Genomic DNA, 20651 nt, shown 5'->3' with positions numbered 1-20651 from the left:
CTCTCTTCTGATGAAAAAATGGTGCTAGCACCCTTGCAGCATGACATGCCAGACTGGAAATTGCTGGAAGCAGATGAACATTCATTTTCTGGGATGCTAAGCTCCCATATTGCTGACATGAGCAGTACCCTGACGCTGAATTTTGTGGCCTGAGTCTTTCAGGATTCTCCAATTTAGTCAAGAGATACAGTTTCTTACCTTCTTCACAAAGACCCTAGATCCTTTGTAGAAGGAGCCATGCTGTTTTGGATTTCTAATAACTACAAATCAAATTTCAAAATCCCACTGAAAGATTGTATGCAAGTATAATGATATCAGTTCTCCACTGAACACAAAATGTAGGCCATTAATCAGTACATTGACAGAAAATAATGTATACTCAATGTTTGGCTGTTCAGCAAAGCTCTTAGCCATTTCAGCTTTTTCTGCAAGTTGGAAGTCTGCTGTTATTAACAGAAAAGGAGCTTATCATGGCAAACACAGATACTGATTTTATTTTCTAGCATTTGCTTCACAGGAACTACCAGATGAAAATGCCTCTTTCCTAGCCTGGAAATGCTCTCATTAAGCAGCATCAGCTGTATTATTATTTCCAACAGGAATTCATTTCAGATTCATTTCTCTTGGACCTATAACAATATGGTTTATTTGTTTATAAGCGACTGGAGAAAAACTGAAACAAGTGAAATAATTTTCAGTCTCTGGGATCTAAGCCAGTTGAGTGGGTTCCAGATGCAGCAAGGCAAGATCTTAATTAGATGCAGTTTGAACTGCACACTGATCAACACGTATTATCATTCAAAACAGGTCACAGGCTTTTCTTACAATGAATAAAAATAAACAAAGAGTGTAGTAAGCTGCAATGCAAAGGCTCGTGGTCAGAACATTCTGCTTCAACAAAGACATGGATTCTTGCACAAGAATGTCAACAAAGCAAATGTTCACTTATTATAATCTTGTTGCCATTTACACTGCTTCTTCATGCTCTTCTATGTTTTCCCTGAGCACAGGCTTTGATGATTCTTTGAGGTAAATTACATCATCTATGTTTTCCTCATTTTCATTGACTTCTTCAGGAACGGATGGCTGTAAGCTCTCTGGGTCAGAGTTGCTTCTTACATATCCAGGTAAAGTTAAGTGGCTGTTCTCTTGTTTAACCCCATTCTTAAGAAATTTGCGAGTTAATAATGACGTGCGTCCATTCACGTGTGCCTGGCTGGCAGTACTGTTGGTCAGGTTGGTTAATGCTGAGGCATATCTGTTAGTCCCACAGCTTGCCTTTCCATTCCAGTCTAAGGAAAGATGCCACCTCGTCCATGTCTTTTTAATTTCAGTCTGAACCTTTGGGAAATAGACAACATTCAATTATTGAGTCTTATTTTTAACAGCACTTGGAGTCTGCATCATAGTAATTTGGACAAATTCCAAAATCTCAAAAATGGTATTAATTCTCAGTATTTCAATTATTTGTACACTGACACCGGTTATAAAAAGTTGCCTTTGTACTGAGTTATTTGACTATGATTAAAACAGTTTGCACTTCTATGAATCATTTGGTCACATACTGATTTTAATTTCAATCCATGATTTAGATGCAGAAACTCAATTCACACTGATCAAATTAATCTACAATACCAAATTGCAAAGGACATTTGAATCTGAGAATACTTCTTGGGATCTACAAAATGAACTAGATAAAGGATATAAGTGGGCAGAGCAAGGAAGGATGGAGTTTAACATGAACAAGTGCAAAGCACTTGATAGAGGAATATGAACAAGATTAACATAAATATTCCATGATGGCATTGAAATCATTAAGGATGTAATCAAAGAGATCTCGGGGTTTTGGTACATTCTGTTCAATCATGGTGGAGCCACAATCAAGAAAGAGGTTAGAAGGTTGCATTTATACACAGGATAGTGAAGTCTACGTCTGTAGAAGTCACGTTGAAACTGTGCAGTACTCTGGATAGATAGCACACAATCACCAAGGAGAAAATTAAATATTGCAGCCCGTTCAGAGAAGAGCCACAAGACTCCGTCCGACTATTGTCAGGTTCAGTTAAGAGGAAAGGCTGGGAAAATGTTTGCTTCTCAGAATTGAACAGAAATAACATAGAAATAGCCTTGGCAATAATAACGTAATAATTTAGGAGCTGTGGAAGATAGTAAAAGGCGCATAGGAACAGGAGTACATTTATTGCAGTGTTAGTGTCGGCCTACTTGAGACAATAAATTATTATTATTTAGCCCATTACCTGATCTTCCATTCAATGAGATATTGGTTGATCCATGACCTACATCCAGATACCTGAAGAAAGATGCTTGACCTAAATCGTTAACTCTGTGCAGGATGGAAAATCTGATGGACCAGCCAAAGATCGGGTGTGAATTTCCGGTCCCATGTGGGCAGTACCAGAGGCATAAGCCTCTGTTTCTCTCTCAACATGTGCTGCTAGATCTGCTGAGCATTTCCAACATTTTCAGTTTTAATTTCAGGTTTCACTTTTGGAAATAAAACCAGGAGGTTTCGGAAATACTCTACGGACCGGGCAGCTTCGGTGGGGAAAGAAACAGTTAACATTTCCAGCCAATGATCTTTTATCGGAAGTGCTGTACTCCTCCGAGACTTGAGTATAACAATCGGAGCTGATTTTCCAATGCAATTCTGAGGAAGTACTGCCTTGTTGGAGGTCCTACGTTTTTGGATGAGATGCTAAAAGCAGGCTCTGTATGCCTTTCAGGCAGACACAAAATATTCCATGGCATTATTTTGAAGAAGAGCAGGAGAATAAGCCCCATTCTTCTGATCAATATTTATCCAAAGTCATCAATCATATTGGACTCAAAACATTAACCCTGTTCCATTCTCCACAGATGCTACAAGACCTGCTGAGTTTTTCCAGTACTTTGTTTTTATTTCAGATCTCCAGTGTCTGCCATAGTTCCCTTTTATCCCTGTGTAACATTACTAGTTACAACCTGCCAAGCAGAAAGTGAAAGTGCAAACTTTTGCATTATCTTGATTTGCTTTACTTGGTCAGATTAATAATTTGACTTCAGTTCCATGAATCTTAACTTTAGCTAACAGTCTCTCATGAGGGACTTTATCAAATGTGTAGTATTTGTGGTGTCTGTCTCCTTAAGATGGTACAGCCGGAAAGGGTCATCTGACATGAGGGACCAATGGGAATCGAGTGCGAGTGATCACCCCAGAGGATGCAGTCCTCTTTTGGCCATAACACATCTGGGATCCATGTAGTAAGCATGTAAGGACTTGGAGCTCTGCTGTTCCAAGTTAATCTTTATTAGATAACACCTTCTTGTTCCTGATGAAGTCTGAAACCTCCTGACAATGCCAGAAGTGGGCCAAATATTACATAACATATTGGCGACGAGGTGGATCAATTGGATGGCAGTCTACATGTTAGTAGCCGATTTAATTGGAGTTTGGAAAAGAGCATTAACAAATCTGAATTGTGCCTGTATTTGGGACAATAGACTTGGAGAGAGTTGTCAATCTCGTGCCAGGCCCTGAGGGGCAGACATAGTAACGAATCTGGGACGCCAGCAAGTCAAGAGGTTTGGAAAGTGTTATAGCCCTCACGAGACCTATGGGAAAAGGCCGATTAGCCTCCCCATGCGTCTCATGTAACAAGGTCCCCCACTGAGGGGCGGGGGCCCATCAATGGGGAATTGATTACGAATATAAAAGCTAGTTCAGATCGGAGCCTAGGCAGAGAAGTTCCTGCTGGGACCTGGATTGTGACCAGTAAATAGTTTGTTTTACAATAAACTGTTTTTGTTATACTCTCATACCTGACTCGTGACTGCAAAAGAAAGATAAGAAAATTAAAATGAAGAGAGATTAGCCATCAGGAGCAAGAAAAGCAAAACTTGAGATAAGAGGAGCTAAAAAAAGAATATGGGTGTTTCAAGTCAAAAAAAAATATACCAGCTGGAAGAGAGCTGTCATCCAGATTTTAAACCAAGAAGTAGAAGGCAGAGGTTTTTATTTTTATTCATTTACGGGATGTGGGTGTCGCTAGTTCGGCCAGCATTTATTGTCCATCTCCAATTGCCCTTTAGAAGGTGGTGGTGAGTTGCCTTCTTGAACTACTGCAGTCCTTGAGGTGTAGCTACATCCAATGTGCTGTTAAGGAGTTCCCGGATGTTGCCCCAGCGACAGTGAAGGAACGGCGATATATTTCCAAGGCAGGGTGGTGAGTTACTTTGAGGGTAACCTCCATGTGGTGGGGTTGCACTGGATTTCTGGCGTGAACGGCTATTCTCCACCCCCATCTGTTTTAGAAGAAGTCTTTGCAGCGATCACAGTCTTTTGATTTGATTTTGATTTGATTTGATTTGATTTATTGTCACATGTACCGAAGTACAGTGAAAAGTATTTTTCTGCGGCCTAGGAACATACACAGTATGTACATAGTAGACACAAGAATAAACAACAGAGAACATTGACAAATGGTACGTCGACAAAACATTGATTGGTTACAGTGTGGAACAAGGGGCCAAACGAAGCAAATCCGTGAGCAAGAGCAGCATAGGGCATCGTGAATAGATTTCTTACAGGGAACAGATCAGTCTGAGAGGGAATCGTTGAGGAGCCTTGTAGCTGTGGGGAAGAAGCTGTTCCTATGTCTGGATGTGCGGGTCTTCAGACTTCTGCCTGATGGAAGGATCTGGAAGAAGGCAATGCCTGGGTGGGAGGGGGTCTCTGATATTGCTGTCTGCCTTCCTGAGGCATACTGTGTATGTTCCTAGGCCGCAGAAAAATACTTTTCACTGTACTTCGGTACATGTGACAATAAATCAAATCAAATCAAATCAAAATCAAATCAAAAGACTGTGATCGCTGCAAAGACTTCTTCTAAAACAGATGGGGGTGGAGAATAGCCGTTCACGCCAGAAATCCAGTGCAATGGCACTTCTGCGGTTCTCAGCGGACCCGCCAGTCCCGCCCGCACAGTTGATGCGGTGCCAGTCGGGGGCCGTTGGAACAGGCCCTCACAGTGATTCTCCGTGGTCGACTGGCCGAACTCCCGTCGGCGTGGTTTACATGTGGTACAACCTGGCGGGAGTGGGACCCGCGGCCATGGTGGCGGTACTGGTGGGGGCGGGGGTTATCTGACTCCGGGGGGGGGGGGTTCAGCGGTGGCCAAGCCTGCGATCGAGGGCCACCGATTGGTGGGCCATCGCAATCTTGGAGGGTCCTCTCTTCCTCCGCTCAGGCCCGCAATGTGGCTCCCGCGCCAAGGTGGGCCGCCGTGCGCATGCATGGATTCGCTTGCGGCCTCCGTACGCATGCGCGGAAGGGGCTCTGCTGGACCCCTGGAAAATGGAGAATTACCCCAGACCTTCGAGGAAAAAGTCCGGAATGATTCTCACCTGCTTTCCAGCAGGCATGGGGAATTAGTCCCCAGAAGGGAGAATCCCGCCCGGGCTATTTAAAATTGTCAGTTCATCTCAGGGTACTTCAGCTGAATGTAAAGAGAAATAAGGTAGAGCTGGAATTGGCTCAGACCAAACTCCAGCTGATGGACGCGGAGTGGAGGAGAAAGCAGATGCATTCAATAAAGAACTGTTCATGTCCAAGCAGAAGATTGGTTGATGCAGATGAAAGGAAGAGATTGTAAAATGAAGCCACCCATTTGAAGGATATTGTGCCAGAGGGAACTAGACAAAACAACAATTCAGGCACAAAAGAAAACTGAGATTGGTCATGCTGAATTGCTGAATTGGTCATGCTAATAGAAATGCTATAAAGAGAAGGAACTTATCACACAATCTAAATAGTAGAAATAGAGTATCATGGCCATTCCTTCACAAGGAACAGGCTTGAGTGTGAAGGAACTATCAAGATGTCAGACTGCATTTTATTGTAATGATGGTTAACTGCGTGCATTGTAAAGTGCGTGACAGAGAAAGGCATCAACGAAGGATTGGAGAGTGTCACCGTCCACAGAGTAAAGAATGTAATCCTTGGTCAGCATGGAGTCCAGAACAGGACTCGGAAAGCAGCAAGCCTGTATAAAAGAATCCTGTGCAAGGCTATTAAAGATGTCCATGGTTGAAGCCTACTGGATGACGTGTTAAGTGAAAGCTTCAAGATCTCATTATTGAACAAGGATGTGTCAAGGGATTGCACCAATAAGCAAAAGGGGTGGCATAGTTGGAGTAGTGGAGTTTGGTTCAGGAGGATAGTTGGATACGTGGGAGAGTAGTTGGAGAATAGGGAGGTAGTCGGAGCATGGAGGTGTCAAGTGGTCACAGGGTTAGGAGGGTGGGGAAGCTAGTCCAGTGGTGGTTTGGTGGAGGACTCTGTACTACAGTTACCCAGGAGTTAGAAGCGGTTTTAATCATTCTAACTTTTCCTGGGTAACTATTCTGCATAAAGTCGGAACCACTCGAAGATTCCGATTTAAGTAGGAATTTCAGATGGTTCCCAGCACAGGTTAATTGTCCATCGGAAATTTAAACTTCCTGGGAAATTCATATGCCGTCCTAGTGTAGGGACCTCCAGGTGGTCCCCCAGCACATATTCTGCTGTAACGATGGGATGCGACCCCCCTGGAGGTTGGAATTTCTGGATAAAAAGTAAATTTCAGGCTGGTATCAGAGAGTATTTCATCACAAAAGGGAAAATGTAGGAAAATCTCAGCAAGTCTGGCAGCTTCTGTAGGGAGAGAAAAGAACGAACGTTTCGAGTCCGTTGACTCTTTGTCAAAGCTAACAGATCTTGCTAACGGGATCTTGGATTCATGTCGCATTACATCCACCCTCCACCATCTGACCTGGACTTGCAAAATCCTACCAACTGTCCTGGTTTGAGACAATTCACACCTCATTAACCTGTGATTATCCCTCTCTCTGGATCTGTGATGATTTGATTACCTGCAAATGCTCGCATTCCAAGCTTTGCCCAGCATCTCTGACTTTGTCTATATAAATGTTTCTGGAACATACCTCTCCATTCACCTGAGGAAGGAGCTGCACTCCGAAAGCTTGTGTTTGAAACAAACCTGTTGGACTTTAACCTGGTGTTGTAAGACTTCTTACAAAGCTAACAGACAGAGAGAGTGGGAAATATTTATACTGTGGAGTGAGAATGAAAGATGAGTCATAGCCACAGAAACCCAGGGAAACTGGGTGCTAATGGCCACAGATACCAAGGGGAAAGGGTGTTAATGGCAGTCCCCAGAGAGGACAAAAGATGTGAAAGGTCAAACAGCAGGAAAACTAACATCAGAGGATGAACTGTAGGTGTGGGGGGAGGGGAAGGGGGAAGCAAAAAGGAGAAAGGTGCAGGAAAGGTTGATAAGATTGGAGGGGGGGGGAAATTAAATGTATATTGAGAAAGAAAGAAATGGTAAAAGACAGTTAAAACGACCCGAAAATAAATGGCTCGAGGTGGGGCTGATTATCTGAAGTTGTTGAATTCGATGTTGAACCAAAAGATGAGATGTTGTTCCTCCAGTTTGCGTTGAGCTTCACTGGAACATTGCAACAGGCCAAGAACAAACATGTGGGCATGGGAGCAGGGTCTTTTGTTAAAATGGCAAGGAAGGGGAAGGTCAGGGTCCTGAATGTGCACAGACCATTTCATCACACAGAGTGAGGGACACTATAATGGACTTTTGTGCTGAACACAGGAAGAAATAATCTGAAATCCTTCAAGAGACATTTGGATGAAGTGTCATATGAGAGTACCTTTAAGAAATGGATGTTTATCAAATAGCCATACTGGATGTACCTTTAAGAAATGGGTGTTTATCAAATAGCTGCAGTGATGTCAGTGAGTGTGGATGGGGCTGAGCTGTGACTCTGCTTTTATTTTCACGTTGAGCAAAAAAAGCTGGCGTGTGTCTGTTTTAGTTTTGTTTTGAAGTTGAAGAAGCTGCAGTCACAGCAAGAAGGTGCATTGATCTCTCTCTGCAATCGAAAGACTGTCTCCAGATCATTTGAGGATTTCAAAGTAATACCTGTTTCTGTAGAGAATTTAAACCTGCTGTCTTTCTGGAAAAAGGGTCTTTTGGTTTTGTGGATTTGTTAGGAAAATTATGAAGGGTTACTTATAGAATATTGTATCTGTGGGGATTATTGGTGTTGATAGTTGTGAAGATGTTTACTGTGGGTTTATAAAGTGTTAACTGGATTCATAAATAAACATGGTTTTGTGTTAAAAGTACTTTAGATCTCTGTTGCACCACACCTGTAAAGTAGGCCCTTGTGCTCCCCATAACCACAATCTATTAAAAGTTGTGGGTCAGGTGAACTCCACGATACACCTTGCTGTTCTCTAAACCCTGACCCATAATAAATTGGGAGCTCGTCCGGGATAAAAGTCTATCTATTGGGCTGGATTTGTGAACTTAAAGACAGTGAGCATATTGTGCCTGCTTTTCAGGTGTGGTATTCCAGTTGAAGTAGGGAGTGTGTTGTGGACAATGGCTCTTTCAGAGGCTCTGAAGTTTTTGGTGGTGGAGACGGTCACACGCAGTACCTTATGAACAGAGACTAAAAACAGGCTTTTAGATTCGGCAAAAACATTGCAGTTAACATTACCTGGCAGAATACAAAAAGTAAAAGAGAGAGAGGAAAGAAAAAGTGAAGAAAGGGAGATACAGATCAGGGAAAAAGAAAAAGAGAGAGGAAAGAGAAAAATAGAAAGGGAGATACAGATCAGGGACAAAGAAAAGGAGAGAGAAGAAAGAAACAAAGAAAGAATAGCCCGAGCAGAACAAAAATAAACAGAGAGAGTTTGAACTTCAGAAAATGGCCTTGAAACATGACAATCAGTTAAAATTGGTGGATGTAAAGAGAAATGTACAGTTGGAGGATAGTGATGACGATAAAGAGAAAGAGCGCCATAGTCGAAGGCTTGGTGGGGATCTATTTAAATATGTCCAAGCATTGCCAAGGTTTGGTGAGGAGGAGATAGAAGCCTTTTTCATTTCATTTGAGAAGGTAGCTAAACTGATGAAATGGCCACAGGAAATGTGGGTATTATTGATTCAAATAAAGCTGGTAGGTAGAACTAGTGAAGTGTTTGCATCACTATCAGAGGAGGTATCTGGGATGTATGAGGAGGTGAAAAAATCCATCTTAGTTGCATATGAACTAGTGCCTGAAGCCTACAGACAAAGGTTTAGAAATATAAGGAAAGAACCTGGTCAAACATACATGGCGTTTGAAAGGATCAAACAGAGTAACTTTGATAGGTGGATAAGGGCTTTGAAAATAGACCAAACATATGAAGCTCTCAGAGAAATTATACTTTTAGAGGAATTTTAAAATTTAATTGTTGATGTAGTGAGAATTCATGTGGAAGAGCAGAGGGTTAAAACTGCGAGATTAGCAGCAGAAATGGCAGTGATTAAGAATTAGTTCATGAATCAAAGCTTGGTTTCCAACATCAGATTCAGCCTGTGAGGGATAGAAACTGGGGAAAAGAGAAATACTCAAGTGGTAGAGGTAACAGAGATCGGATGGGAGATAATAAGGAGAGTACCTCAGATTAAAAAATAAATCCAGGAGGGTGGAAGAGAAATGAAAAGTTTCAAATATTTTCACTGTAATAAACTAGGCCATGTAAAGTCATAGTGTTGGTGGTTGAAGAAAAGCACTGGGAAGGCTGATGTGGTAAATCAGGATAAGACAGTGGGGTTTGTTAAAGTGGGAAAGGAAAGCCCAAGTGAAGCAAAGGCGGTGTAAAAGATTGTACAGCCTGATCAAGAGGTGATTGATAAGAAGGTGCCAGATCTCTTTAAAGAATTTACTTGCGTGGGTAAAGTTTACTCATGTGTACCAGAAGGAGCAGGTAAAGAAGTCACAATTTTAAGAGATACGGGAGCAAGTCAATCTTTGACGGTAAGAGATGAGGAGTTATGTAGTTTGGGAAGAATGTTGCCAGAAAAGGTGGTAATATGTGGAATTCAAGGTGAGAGGAGTGGTGCTCCATCATATAAGGTAAGTTTGTAAAGTCCAATGAAGAGTAGTGAAGTGGTAGTAGGAGTAACAGAGAAATTATCTTGTCCAGGAATACAGTTTATCTTGGGTAATGATATAGCTGGTTCGCAGGTGGGAGTGATGCCTACTGTGGTTGATAGGCCAGTGGAAAATCAGACAACTGAAGTGTTGAAGGACGAGTATCCTGGATTTTTCCGGATTGTATCGTAACAAGGTCACAAAGTCACAGGTTAAGACAAGCGGAGAAATCAGAGAGTGAAGATAAAGTTGAAGTGCAATTATCAGAAACTATTTTTGATCAGATGGTTGGAAAAGAACAGGTGGAGGATGAGGCAGATATTTTTAGTTCAGAAAAATTGGCGGAGTTACAACAGAAAGATGTAGAAATAAACTAAATGCATCAGAAAACATACACAGAAGAGGAATCTAAGTTTATACCAGATTGATATTACCGTAAAAGTGATGTCTTGATGAGAAAATGGAGACCTTTACATATGCAGGCAGGTGAATAGTGGCAGAAGTTTATCAAGTGATATTGCTGGTAGGGTTTAGAAAGGAGGTGTTGCAAGTAGCACATGAGGTACCAGTGGAAAGTCATTTGGGAGGAAGGAAAACTCAAGCTAAAATACAAAAACATTTTTATTAGCCTGGACTACATACAGAGGGAGTTGAATTTTGTCGATGATGTGACACATGTCAAGCGATAGGGAAACCTCAAGCAGTGATAAAAGCAGCGCCCTTAATACCCATTCCAGCATTTGACAAAACTTTTACAAGGGTCCTAAATAACTGCGTAGGACCGCTTCCTAAAACAAAAAGTGGAAATCAATGTGCGGGATTCTCCGCGAACCGGCAGGGCGGGCCACTCCGGCGCCAAGGAGTGGTGTGAACCACTCTGGTGTCAGGCTGCCCCAAAGGTGCGGAATCCTCTGCGCCTTCAGGCGCGAGGACAGCGCCGTAGTTTTTGGCGCTGCGCCAGCCAGCGCGGAAGGGCTTGGCACAACGCCAGCCGGTGCTGAAGGGCCTCTGTCAGCCGGCGCGAGTTGGCACATACTCAGGAGTGCCAGCGTGCGCTGGCGCACCCTAGCGCATGCGCAGGAGGATTCTTCTCCGCACCGGCCATGGCGGAGGTTGACAGCGGCCGGTGGGGAGGGAAAGAATGCCCCCAGGCACAGGTCCGCCCGCGGATCGGTGGGCCCCAATTGCGGGCCAGGCCACCGTGGGGGCACCCCTGGGGCTAGATCCCCCCGCGCCACCCCCCCAACCGACAACTCTGCAGGCCGCCCGTCGAGCCAGGTCCCGCCGGTAAGGACCTGTTGTTATTTACACAGTGGGACCTACCGAAAATGGACAGCCACTTAGCCCATCGCGGGCCGGAGAATTGTCGGGGGTCGCTGCCAGAGAATCCCGCCCAATATCTTTTGACTATAATGGATGTGTCCACTAGGTTTCCAGAGGCCATTCCAGTACGCAATATCACAGCTCAGAAGATTGTGGAGGAATTACTTAAATTCTTCACTAGACATTGGCTACTCACAGAAATACAATCGGAACAACGATCAAATTTTACCACAAAATTATTCAAAGAAGTTCTGGAGAGCTTCGGAATAAAACAATTTAATTCAACTGCGTACCATCCAGAATCGCAGGGAACATTAGAAAGGTGGTATCAGACACGAAAGACAATGTTGAGGGCGCATTGTCAAGATTATTTAGAGGATTGGGATAAAGAAATTCCATTCATAATGTTTGCAATTAGGGGTGAACCTAATGAGTTAACTAAATTCAGTCATGAGGTAAGAGGACCACTTAAATTGATTAAAGAAAAATTGGTGAGTGAGAAATTGGAACTTACATTATTGGATTACGTGTCAAATTTTAGGGAACAATTAAATAGAGCGGGTGAATTGGCTGGACAGCATTAAAAAATTGCACAACATGTGATGAAATGGGTAGCAGACAAGAAATCCAAAGTTCGTAGTTTTGCCAGTGGAGATAAAGTTTTAGCATTGTTACCAGTGGTCGGTGAACCTTTAACAGCAAGGCTTTGTGGGCCTTATCATATTGAAAGGAAATTAAGTGAGGTGAATTATGTGGTAAGAATGCCGGATAGAAGGAAAACTCACCACATGTGTCATGTGAATGTGCTTAAAATGTACTTTGAAAGGGAAGGAGAGCAAAGGGAGGAGGTTTTAATGATTCAAACTCAAAGTGATGAACCAAATCCAGATGACTTTGAATTTGATATACCTCAAATTAAATTGAAAAATGAGGATGTTCTTAAAAATTTGGGATAAATTGTTGAGTTTCCTTCCAGAGGAAAAACGGACTGCTCCGAAAGAGTTATTGATATCACATGGGAAGGTTTGTGGAGATAAATTGGGAAGTACTAAAATGACTTTGCATGATGTCAATGTGGGAAATGCTGTTCCAATTAAACAACATCCATATAGACTTAACCCTTTAAAATTGGCACAGGTTAACAAAGAGATTGAAATTATGCTTAAAAATGGCATAATTGAAGTGGGTTGCAGCCAATGGAGCTCACCCATAGTGATAGTACCAAAACTGGATGTTACCCAATGGTTGTGTGTGGACTGTAGAAATCTTAATGCAGTTACAAGAACGAACTCTTATCCTATCCCACGCTTGGAGAATTGCATTGAGAAGATAGGACAATCCGCTTTTATTTCCAAACTGGATTTACTTAAAGGTTACTGGCAGGTACCTTTATCCGAAAGGGCGAAGGAGATTTCAGCTTTTGTGACTCCAGATGGTATATACCAATTCAAAGTTATGCCACTTGGCATGAAAAATGCCCCAGCCACATTTCAACGGTTAACGAACAAAATAGTTTCAGGATTACCCAATTGTGCAGTATACATCGACGATCTGGTAATTTTCAGCCAGACATGGAAAGAACATTTAAAGTGCCTGATGGATTGGCTTCAGGAGGCGGGTTTGGTGGTAAACCTGGCCAAAAGTGAGTTTGGAAAAGCGCAAGTCACTTTCCTGGGCCATACAATCAGACAGGGCCGAATGGTCCCTCGGGATGTGAAAACAAAAGCTATTGGGGAGTTTCCAATACCATCGACACAAAGGGAAATAATGCGATTTCTTGGCCAGAGTGGATTCTACCGGAAATTTGTGCCAAATTTTAGCAGTGTGGTTGCTCTACTGACGGACTTGCTAAGGAGGCGTAGCAAATTCAAGTGGACAGTGGAGTGTCAACAGGCATTTGACTGCCTGAAGGCTGTGTTTGCCAATGCTCCTGTGTTGGAGAATTATGAGGGGTTCTGTGATCGGATTGAACTAAAGTATCTGACTTTAAAGAGAAATGCCGAGGCGTAGAGAAATGGATGGTTCATGTAGAGACCTTCTTGTCCAAAGTGACTGTAAATCAAGAGGGAGTCCAGTTGGAGGAAGAAGAACTGAAATGGACTATGTTATTATAAATGTTTGCGTGTTTTGTTTTGTTTACAAAATGTATATTCACTGTCAATATTTCTTAAAGGAAAGTGAAAAGGTGAAAAATGAAACCATCTTGAAGTTGATGGTTTATTTTTTTCTCTTGGGGGGAGGTGTCATATGAGAGTAACTTTCAGAAATGGATGTTTATCAAGTAGCTGTAGTGGATGTACCTTTACGAAATGAGTGTTTATCAAATAGCTGCAGTGATGTCAGTGTGTGGGTGGAGCTGAGCTGTGACTCTGCTTTTACACCTCGCTTTGAGCAAAAAAAGCTGGCGTGTGTCTGTGTGTTTTAGTTTTGTTTTGGAATTGAAGAAGCTGGAGTCACAGCAATAAGTGTATTGATCTCTCTCTGTAATCTAAAGACTGTCTCCAGATAATTTGAGGATTTCAACGTAATACCTGTTTCTGGAGAGAATTTAAACCTGCTGTCTTTCTGTATAAAGGGTCTTTTGGTTTTGCGGATTTGTTAGGAAGGTAATGAATGGTTACCTATAGAATATTGTATCTGGGGATTATTGGTGTTGATAGTTGTTAAGATGTTTACTGTGGGTTTATAAAGTGTTAACTGGATTCATAAATAACCATGGTTTTGTTTTAAAAGTACTTCAGATCTCTGTTGCATCAAACCTGTAAAGTAGACCCTTGTGCTCCCCATAACCACAATCTATTAAACTTTGTGGGTCAGGTGAACTCCATGATACACTTTGGTGTTCTCTAAACCCTGACCCATAACAGAAGAGAATAATAATCTTTCTGGATGGATGAATGAAGTTGGGCCAAATGATCTTTTATTATCTTGTGTTATTTTAAATTTAAAATTCTGCTGTTGAGGTTTAAGCAGGCACATCTTTCAGTCTTTCTGAAACTTCGCCTTCAATAGAGAGCGTGACGTGACCTCTTTTCTGATCGCATGTCAGCTTGAGCCTTACGCCTTCACTACTTTCCGACAAGCTTCCAGCTTTCTAGCACTCCTGACCAAAAGCAGTGCAGAGTACTCTATACTCTGGTCTCTACAGCTCATGGAATCCATTTCCCTAGTTTTATATAGAACATAGAACATAGAACAGTACAGCACAGAACAGGCCCTTCGGCCCTCGATGTTGTGCCGAGCCATGATCACCCTACTCAAACCCACGTATCCACCCTATACCCGTAACCCAACAACCCCCCCCCTTAACCTTATTTTTTTTTAGGACACTACGGGCAATTTAGCATGGCCAATCCACCTAACCCGCACATCTTTGGACTGTGGGAGGAAACCGGAGCACCCGGAGGAACCCACGCACACACGGGGAGGACGTGCAGACTCCGCACAGACAGTGACCCAGCCGGGAATCGAACCTGGGACCCTGGAGCTGTGAAGCATTTATGCTAACCACCATGCTACCGTGTTGCCCATACCTTGTGGTTCTGTGCAAACCGGTTTCCAAATGCTCCATCTCTTCTGCAAAACTAAATGCCCGCCTCTGTTAGTTCATCTGAACCACCGGCATTATGCTGCGCCTTTCCAACTTTCCATTCTATTCCAATCAAATATTTTCTGCAGTGCTATTGTAAATGACTAAAAGCCAGAATAAGATGGGCTCATTTTTCTGGTTGCTTTGTGCAGGTCAAGCACATTGTCAGACAGACTGAACCTTTGATCGTTTCTTTGTATGTGTAGGTATGGGGAAAACAAGAATTACTGCTGAAGAAAAAATTGAGCAATTCAATCTTGAAGTAAGTAGTTTTTCAGAAGTGGAAGAGTTGCTTACCTCTCCATTGCAGAAGCAGTAGATAATGGCAACAAAGAACCCCTGCAAGGAACAAATACGCCCACAAAGATATAAAATGTACATGGTTAAACCAGTCAAAGAACAATGTAGAAAGATTATTCAAAAAATCTGATTTTAAAGCAGGATTTGCAGGAGGTTGAACAGTCACTGCTTTGTTTTTCAAAATAGATCCAGGACAATAAACTGACATAACAGGCAGCAACATTAGATTAATATTTATGCATGAAATAGATATTATTTTCCTTCCAACTATTTGTTACATGATCATTAAAGAAAGGTTTTATGCTGCAGTGATTTCTGAATTATGACATGAGAAAACAGACAAGTCAAAACTCTTGTATTTTCTTATTGAAAATTGTAGTGGCAGTCAATCAATTTGAGGGTATTCCAGGAACTGTCTCCTGCTCCACCAACATAACTTTGTAGGTTAGCCCTATTCCTGTGCATTAATGTGACCAAGGAAACATGACCTTAAACTTAGAGCAAGACCATTCAGGACTAAAATTACAGAGCATTTTCTCACAAAAGATACTGAAAATTCTAAAAAGTTATGGATGCATTTGGCATTTCAATTCTTGAGATTATTAAGGTAACTAGAGATATGGAGCAAAGGCACGTAAATGGAGCCAGAGTGCAGTCATCCATGCTCTAATCATATGAGGGAGCAGGCTCAAGGAGCAAGTGACCTACTCCAAAGGCCCGATTCTCCGAAAAGATTTCGAAGTGTGGTCGCAAGCGGAAACTGGGGCGGGATTCTCCGTTGCCCGTCGTAACGCAGGTTTCCGGCGAGAAAAATCGGTGTTAATGACTCCGGCGTCGGGGCCTTCTTTAAGGCCGCTATTCTCCGTTCCCGGAGGGGCTAGCAGCTGACTGACGCGATACGCGTCAGTTTCACCAGCTGCGGAAGTGGTGAGACCCGGCGTTTTTTGGAGGATAAGGAGGAGAGAGACAGACCCGGCATTTGGGGGGAGGGGGGGGGGGGTGTTCCGGCATTTGGGGGGGGGGGGGGGGGTGTGTTCCGGCATTTGGGGGGGGGAGGGGGGGGTGTGTTCCGGCATTTGGGGGGGGAGGGGGGGTGTGTTCCGGCATTTGGGGGGGGAGGGGGGGTGTGTTCCGGCATTTGGGGGGGGAGGGGGGGTGTGTTCCGGCATTTGGGGGGGGAGGGGGGGGTGTGTTCCGGCATTTGGGGGGGGAGGGGGGGGGGGTGTTCCGGCATTTGGGGGGGGAGGGGGGTGTGTGTTCCGGCATTTGGGGGGGGGAGGGGGGGGTGTGTTCCGGCATTTGGGGGGGGAGGGAAGCGTTATTTCCGCTCCCGCAGGTTTTCGAATTCTCCCGCCGGTAAAAAACCGGCGTTGTGCAAATCCCGCCGGCAGCCTGTGAAAACAGCTGGCGCCGGCGGGATTTCATTTTATTTGCACTGACCTTAAATCTCCGGCCCGGATGGGCCGAAGTCCCGCCGACGTGGCCATGGGTCACGTCGGCGAAAATCACAGTTGATTTAAAACGGCGTCAACCATTGATGATGGTTGACGCCGTTCACTGTCAGGGGTGGGTTGCGGCATGGGGGGGGGGGGCGGGTTGCGGCATGGGGGGGGGTGGGTTGCGGCCATCGGGGGGGGGTGGGTTGCAGCCATCGGGGGGGGGGGGTGGGTTGCGGCCATCGGGGGGGGGGGGTGGGTTGCGGCCAGCGGGGGAGTGGGTTGCGGCATCGGGGGAGTGGGTTGCGGCCATCGGGGGGGTGGGTTGCGGCCATCGGGGGGGTGGGTTGCGGCCATCGGGGGGGTGCGGCCATCGGGGGGTTGCGTTGCGGCCATCGGGGGGTTGCGGCCATCGGGGGAGTGGGTTGCGGCATCGGGGGGTTGCGTTGCGGCCATCGGGGGGTTGCGGCCATCGGGGGTTGCGTTGCGGCCATCGGGGGGTTGCGGCCATCGGGGGAGTGGGTTGCGGCATCGGGGGGGGTTGCGGCCATCGGGGGAGTGGGTTGCGGCATCGGGGGGGTTGCGGCCATCGGGGGAGTGGGTTGCGGCATCGGGGGAGTGGGTTGCGGCATGGGGGGGGCATCGGGGGGGGGGGTGGGTTGCGGCCATGGGGGGGTGGGTTGCGGCCATCGGGGGGTTGCGGCCATCGGGGGAGTGGGTTGCGGCATCGGGGGGGTGGGTTGCGGCCATCCGGGGGGTTGCGGCCATCGGGGGAGTGGGTTGCGGCCATCGGGGGAGTGGGTTGCGGCCATCGGGGGAGTGGGTTGCGGCCATCGGGGGAGTGGGTTGCGGCCAACGGGGGGGTGGGTTGCGGCATTGGAGGGGTTTGGGGGCAGCGGCGGGCAGAGAGGGGGGGGGCGACGGATGCCCGGGGCCAACGCACCGTCGCCCCCCCCCTCTGTACGCCGCTGCCCCCTACCCTAACCACCCCCCCTCACCACCACTACCTCCCTCCAACGCCCCTACCCCCCTCCCCACCACCCCTACCCCCCTCCAACGCCGCCCCCCATCTCTCGCAACGCCGCAACCCCCCCCCCCTCACCGCCGGGTCCCCCCCCCCCCTCAACGCCGGGTCCCCCCCCCTCAACGCCGGGTCCCCCCCCCCCTCAACGCCGGGTCCCCCCCCCCCCTCAACGCCGGGTCCCCCCCCCTCAACGCCGGGTCCCCCCCCCCCTCAACGCCGGGTCACCCCCCCCTCAACGCCGCAACCCCCCACCCTCAACGCCGCAACCCCCCACCCTCAACGCCGCAACCCACACCCCGTCCCCCTCCCTCTGAAGGCCGGTACCCACCCCCCCCTCTCTCCTCCTCCCCCCTTCCTTCCTCCTCCCCCCCTTCCTTCCTCCTCCCCCTCTTCCTTCCTCCGTTAGTGGGGGGGGGGTGCGGCGTTAGTGGGGGGTGGGTGCGGCGTTGGAGTGGGGTAGGGGTGGTGAAGGGGGTAGGGGTGGTGAGGGGAGGGGGTTGGGGTAGGGGCAGCGGCGTGCAGAGGAGGGGGGCGACGGATGCCCGGGGCCAACGCACCGTCGCCCCCCCTCTGCACGCAGCTGCCCCTACCCCAACCCCCTCCCTTCACCACCCCTACCCCCTTCACCACCCCTACCCCCCTCCAACGCCGCACCCCCACACCCCCACTAACGCCGCACCCCCCCCCACTAACAGAGGAAGGAAGGGGGGGGGGAGGAGGAGAGAGGGAGGGGGGGGAGGAGGAGAGAGGGAGGGGGGGGAGGAGGAGAGAGGGAGGGGGGGAGGAGGAGAGAGGGAGGGAGGAGGAGAGAGGGGGGAGGAGGAGAGAGGGGGGAGGAGGAGAGAGGGGGGGGGGAGGAGGAGAGAGGGGGGGGAGGAGAGGGGGGGGAGGAGGAGAGAGGGGGGGGAGGAGAAGAGAGGAGGGGAGGAGCAGATAGGGGGGGGAGGAGGAGAGAGGGGGGGGGTGTGGGTACCGGCCTTCAGAGGGAGGGGGACGGGGTGTGGGTACCGGCATTGAGGGGGGGGGGGGGCCCGGCATTGAGGGGGGGGACCCGGCATTGAGGGGGGGGGACCCGGCATTGAGGGGGGGGACCCGGCATTGAGGGGGGGGAGACCCGGCGTTGAGGGGGGGGGACCCGGCGTTGGGGGGAGGGGGGGGGGGACCCGGCGTTGGGGGGAGGGGGGGGGGACCCGGCGTTGGGGGGAGGGGGGGGACCCGGCGTTGGGGGGAGGGGGGGGACCCGGCGTTGAGGGGGGTAGGGGTGGTGGGAGGGGGGTAAGGGTGGTGGGGAGGGAGGTAGGGGTGGTGGGGAGGGAGGTAGGGGTGGTGAGGGGGGGTGAGGTGGGGTGGTGAGGGGGGGTTGAGGTAGGGGTTATCCCTGCGTGGGGTCGGAGAATCCCGCCCCTGTTGTGAGCTTCCCGGCGCTTGACCCAACGACGCCAGCAAGGCTATTCAACATTAATTGGTCCACTTAATAAGGCCCCACAGGCTGCTTGCCACAAATAAAAGCTCACCAGCCGATTCGCTGGCACCGCGTTCACCAGTCCCCCACTAACTAGATCGAGAAGTACTAAAACAGCACTTGCACAGCCAACTCGTAGCCATGGCACTGAGAAGACGGGCCCCAAGATTCTGTGATGCAGTGGAGGGAAAGAGGGATGTCCTGTTTCCTGGAGGGTGCTGGAGGGTGAGCCACAAGATGGCCAATGCTGCCTTGTACAAGGTGGCGGCGGTCGAAAGGTTGGGGCGTGTGACCAGGAGGACAGGCCTCCAGTGTCAACGACCTACACCGGGCAGCATGGGTGAATTCCGCCCCCCCCCCCCCGCACAGACCTTTCCGCCCCATGTGAGCATCCGCCTGACCCCCACCCCACCCCACCGCCCCACATGCTACTCTCAAACATCCCTTCACACCTGTTATGTTTGTGTACTCTGATAATAAATGAATCAGTGCGCAAAAGAATATTTAGTTCAAGACTAGTTATTTATCGTTGAATAAACTGTGGGTAGACTAAACTATTGCTAACCAAACTGTGGCGCTTCTAACCATGCTATGAACAGATTCTGTAACCCAAGGCTGGTTTTGTCCGGTTCCAATGTCCTGTTTTTCTTGCATGACACCTAGTGGTTGGAGGCTATATACACTTGCATATACACTGTTACTGCATATCATTCCAACACCCCCCCCCCCCCCCCACACCACCCCCTGCCACCACTGTGAACTACTTGTGTGACTAATGATGTCCTCTCTGTGTCTCCCATAATTGCTGGGAGAGGGCCCAGACTGGTGGAGAACAGCGGACATATGGATCCCTCCCACCTTTGAGGAATGGGCCCTGGAGGTGATGGGGGTGGGGTGGGCCAAGGACTGAACGGTCACTAACGCGGCGGCTGGCGGAAGCTGCAGGGGTGAGGATCCATCGGGCCCTACATGGAGGACTTGTCAAATATGAATTATTGTTGCCATACTGACTGACCCATACCTCCCGCTGACCATATGTCCATTCTCCTGCAGGACCTCCAGTAGATGGCGCCGGCCCATCCCAGGTTGCCCCCTCTTCTGCCTCCCAGGAGAATACCTCGGAGAAGAGCTCCGATGATGCTATAATTGATACGTCACAGCTGTCGTCCCTGCCCTCCAAAGCAGACACACACATCTTGGTGGGAAACGTTAGTGGTCAGGCTTCTGTGGCACAATCTGACGAGCACCACACAGCTGCTGATGCACATTAGGTGGAGGCAGGAACCACCCAAGTGAGACATCAGTCAGAGGTCTGTTGGATCCCAGGACCCAGCTGAATCGCAGCCTGATGCTGAGCCTCTGGGACAGGGTTACCCGGAGCTGATGGAGATGATAGGGAGCAGCTGGGACAGTCAGGTGTGTGGTGATATGCATCACTGTAAATACACAAGAGGTTAATGTAAATACACGTAGTCTAGCTAGACACCAGAGGGAGCACCAGAGACATGACACACG

General features: G+C 47.6%; 1 protein-coding gene across 4 annotated transcripts in view; it reads right to left on the bottom strand.

Moving 5' to 3' along the window:
* Positions 1 to 473: 473 nt before the first annotated feature.
* LOC119961152 (parathyroid hormone 2 receptor-like) overlaps positions 474 to 20651 on the bottom strand; it is a 454460-nt gene continuing 434282 nt past the window's right edge. For 3 of the 4 annotated variants that reach the window (XM_038788634.1, XM_038788635.1, XM_038788633.1), the window contains 2 exons: positions 15212 to 15253; positions 474 to 1341 (listed from right to left, as the gene is read on the bottom strand). In XM_038788634.1, the coding sequence (XP_038644562.1) occupies positions 967 to 1341; positions 15212 to 15253 (417 nt within the window). In that variant the 3' untranslated portion in view covers positions 474 to 966. The remainder of the gene's footprint in view (positions 1342 to 15211; positions 15254 to 20651) is intronic. The other variant, XM_038788642.1, reaches the window with a different exon arrangement.

The sequence above is a fragment of the Scyliorhinus canicula genome, chromosome 2, assembly GCF_902713615.1.
Source record: "Scyliorhinus canicula chromosome 2, sScyCan1.1, whole genome shotgun sequence".
Lineage (NCBI taxonomy): Eukaryota > Metazoa > Chordata > Chondrichthyes > Carcharhiniformes > Scyliorhinidae > Scyliorhinus > Scyliorhinus canicula.
This window is presented reverse-complemented; position numbering and strand designations above follow the sequence as displayed.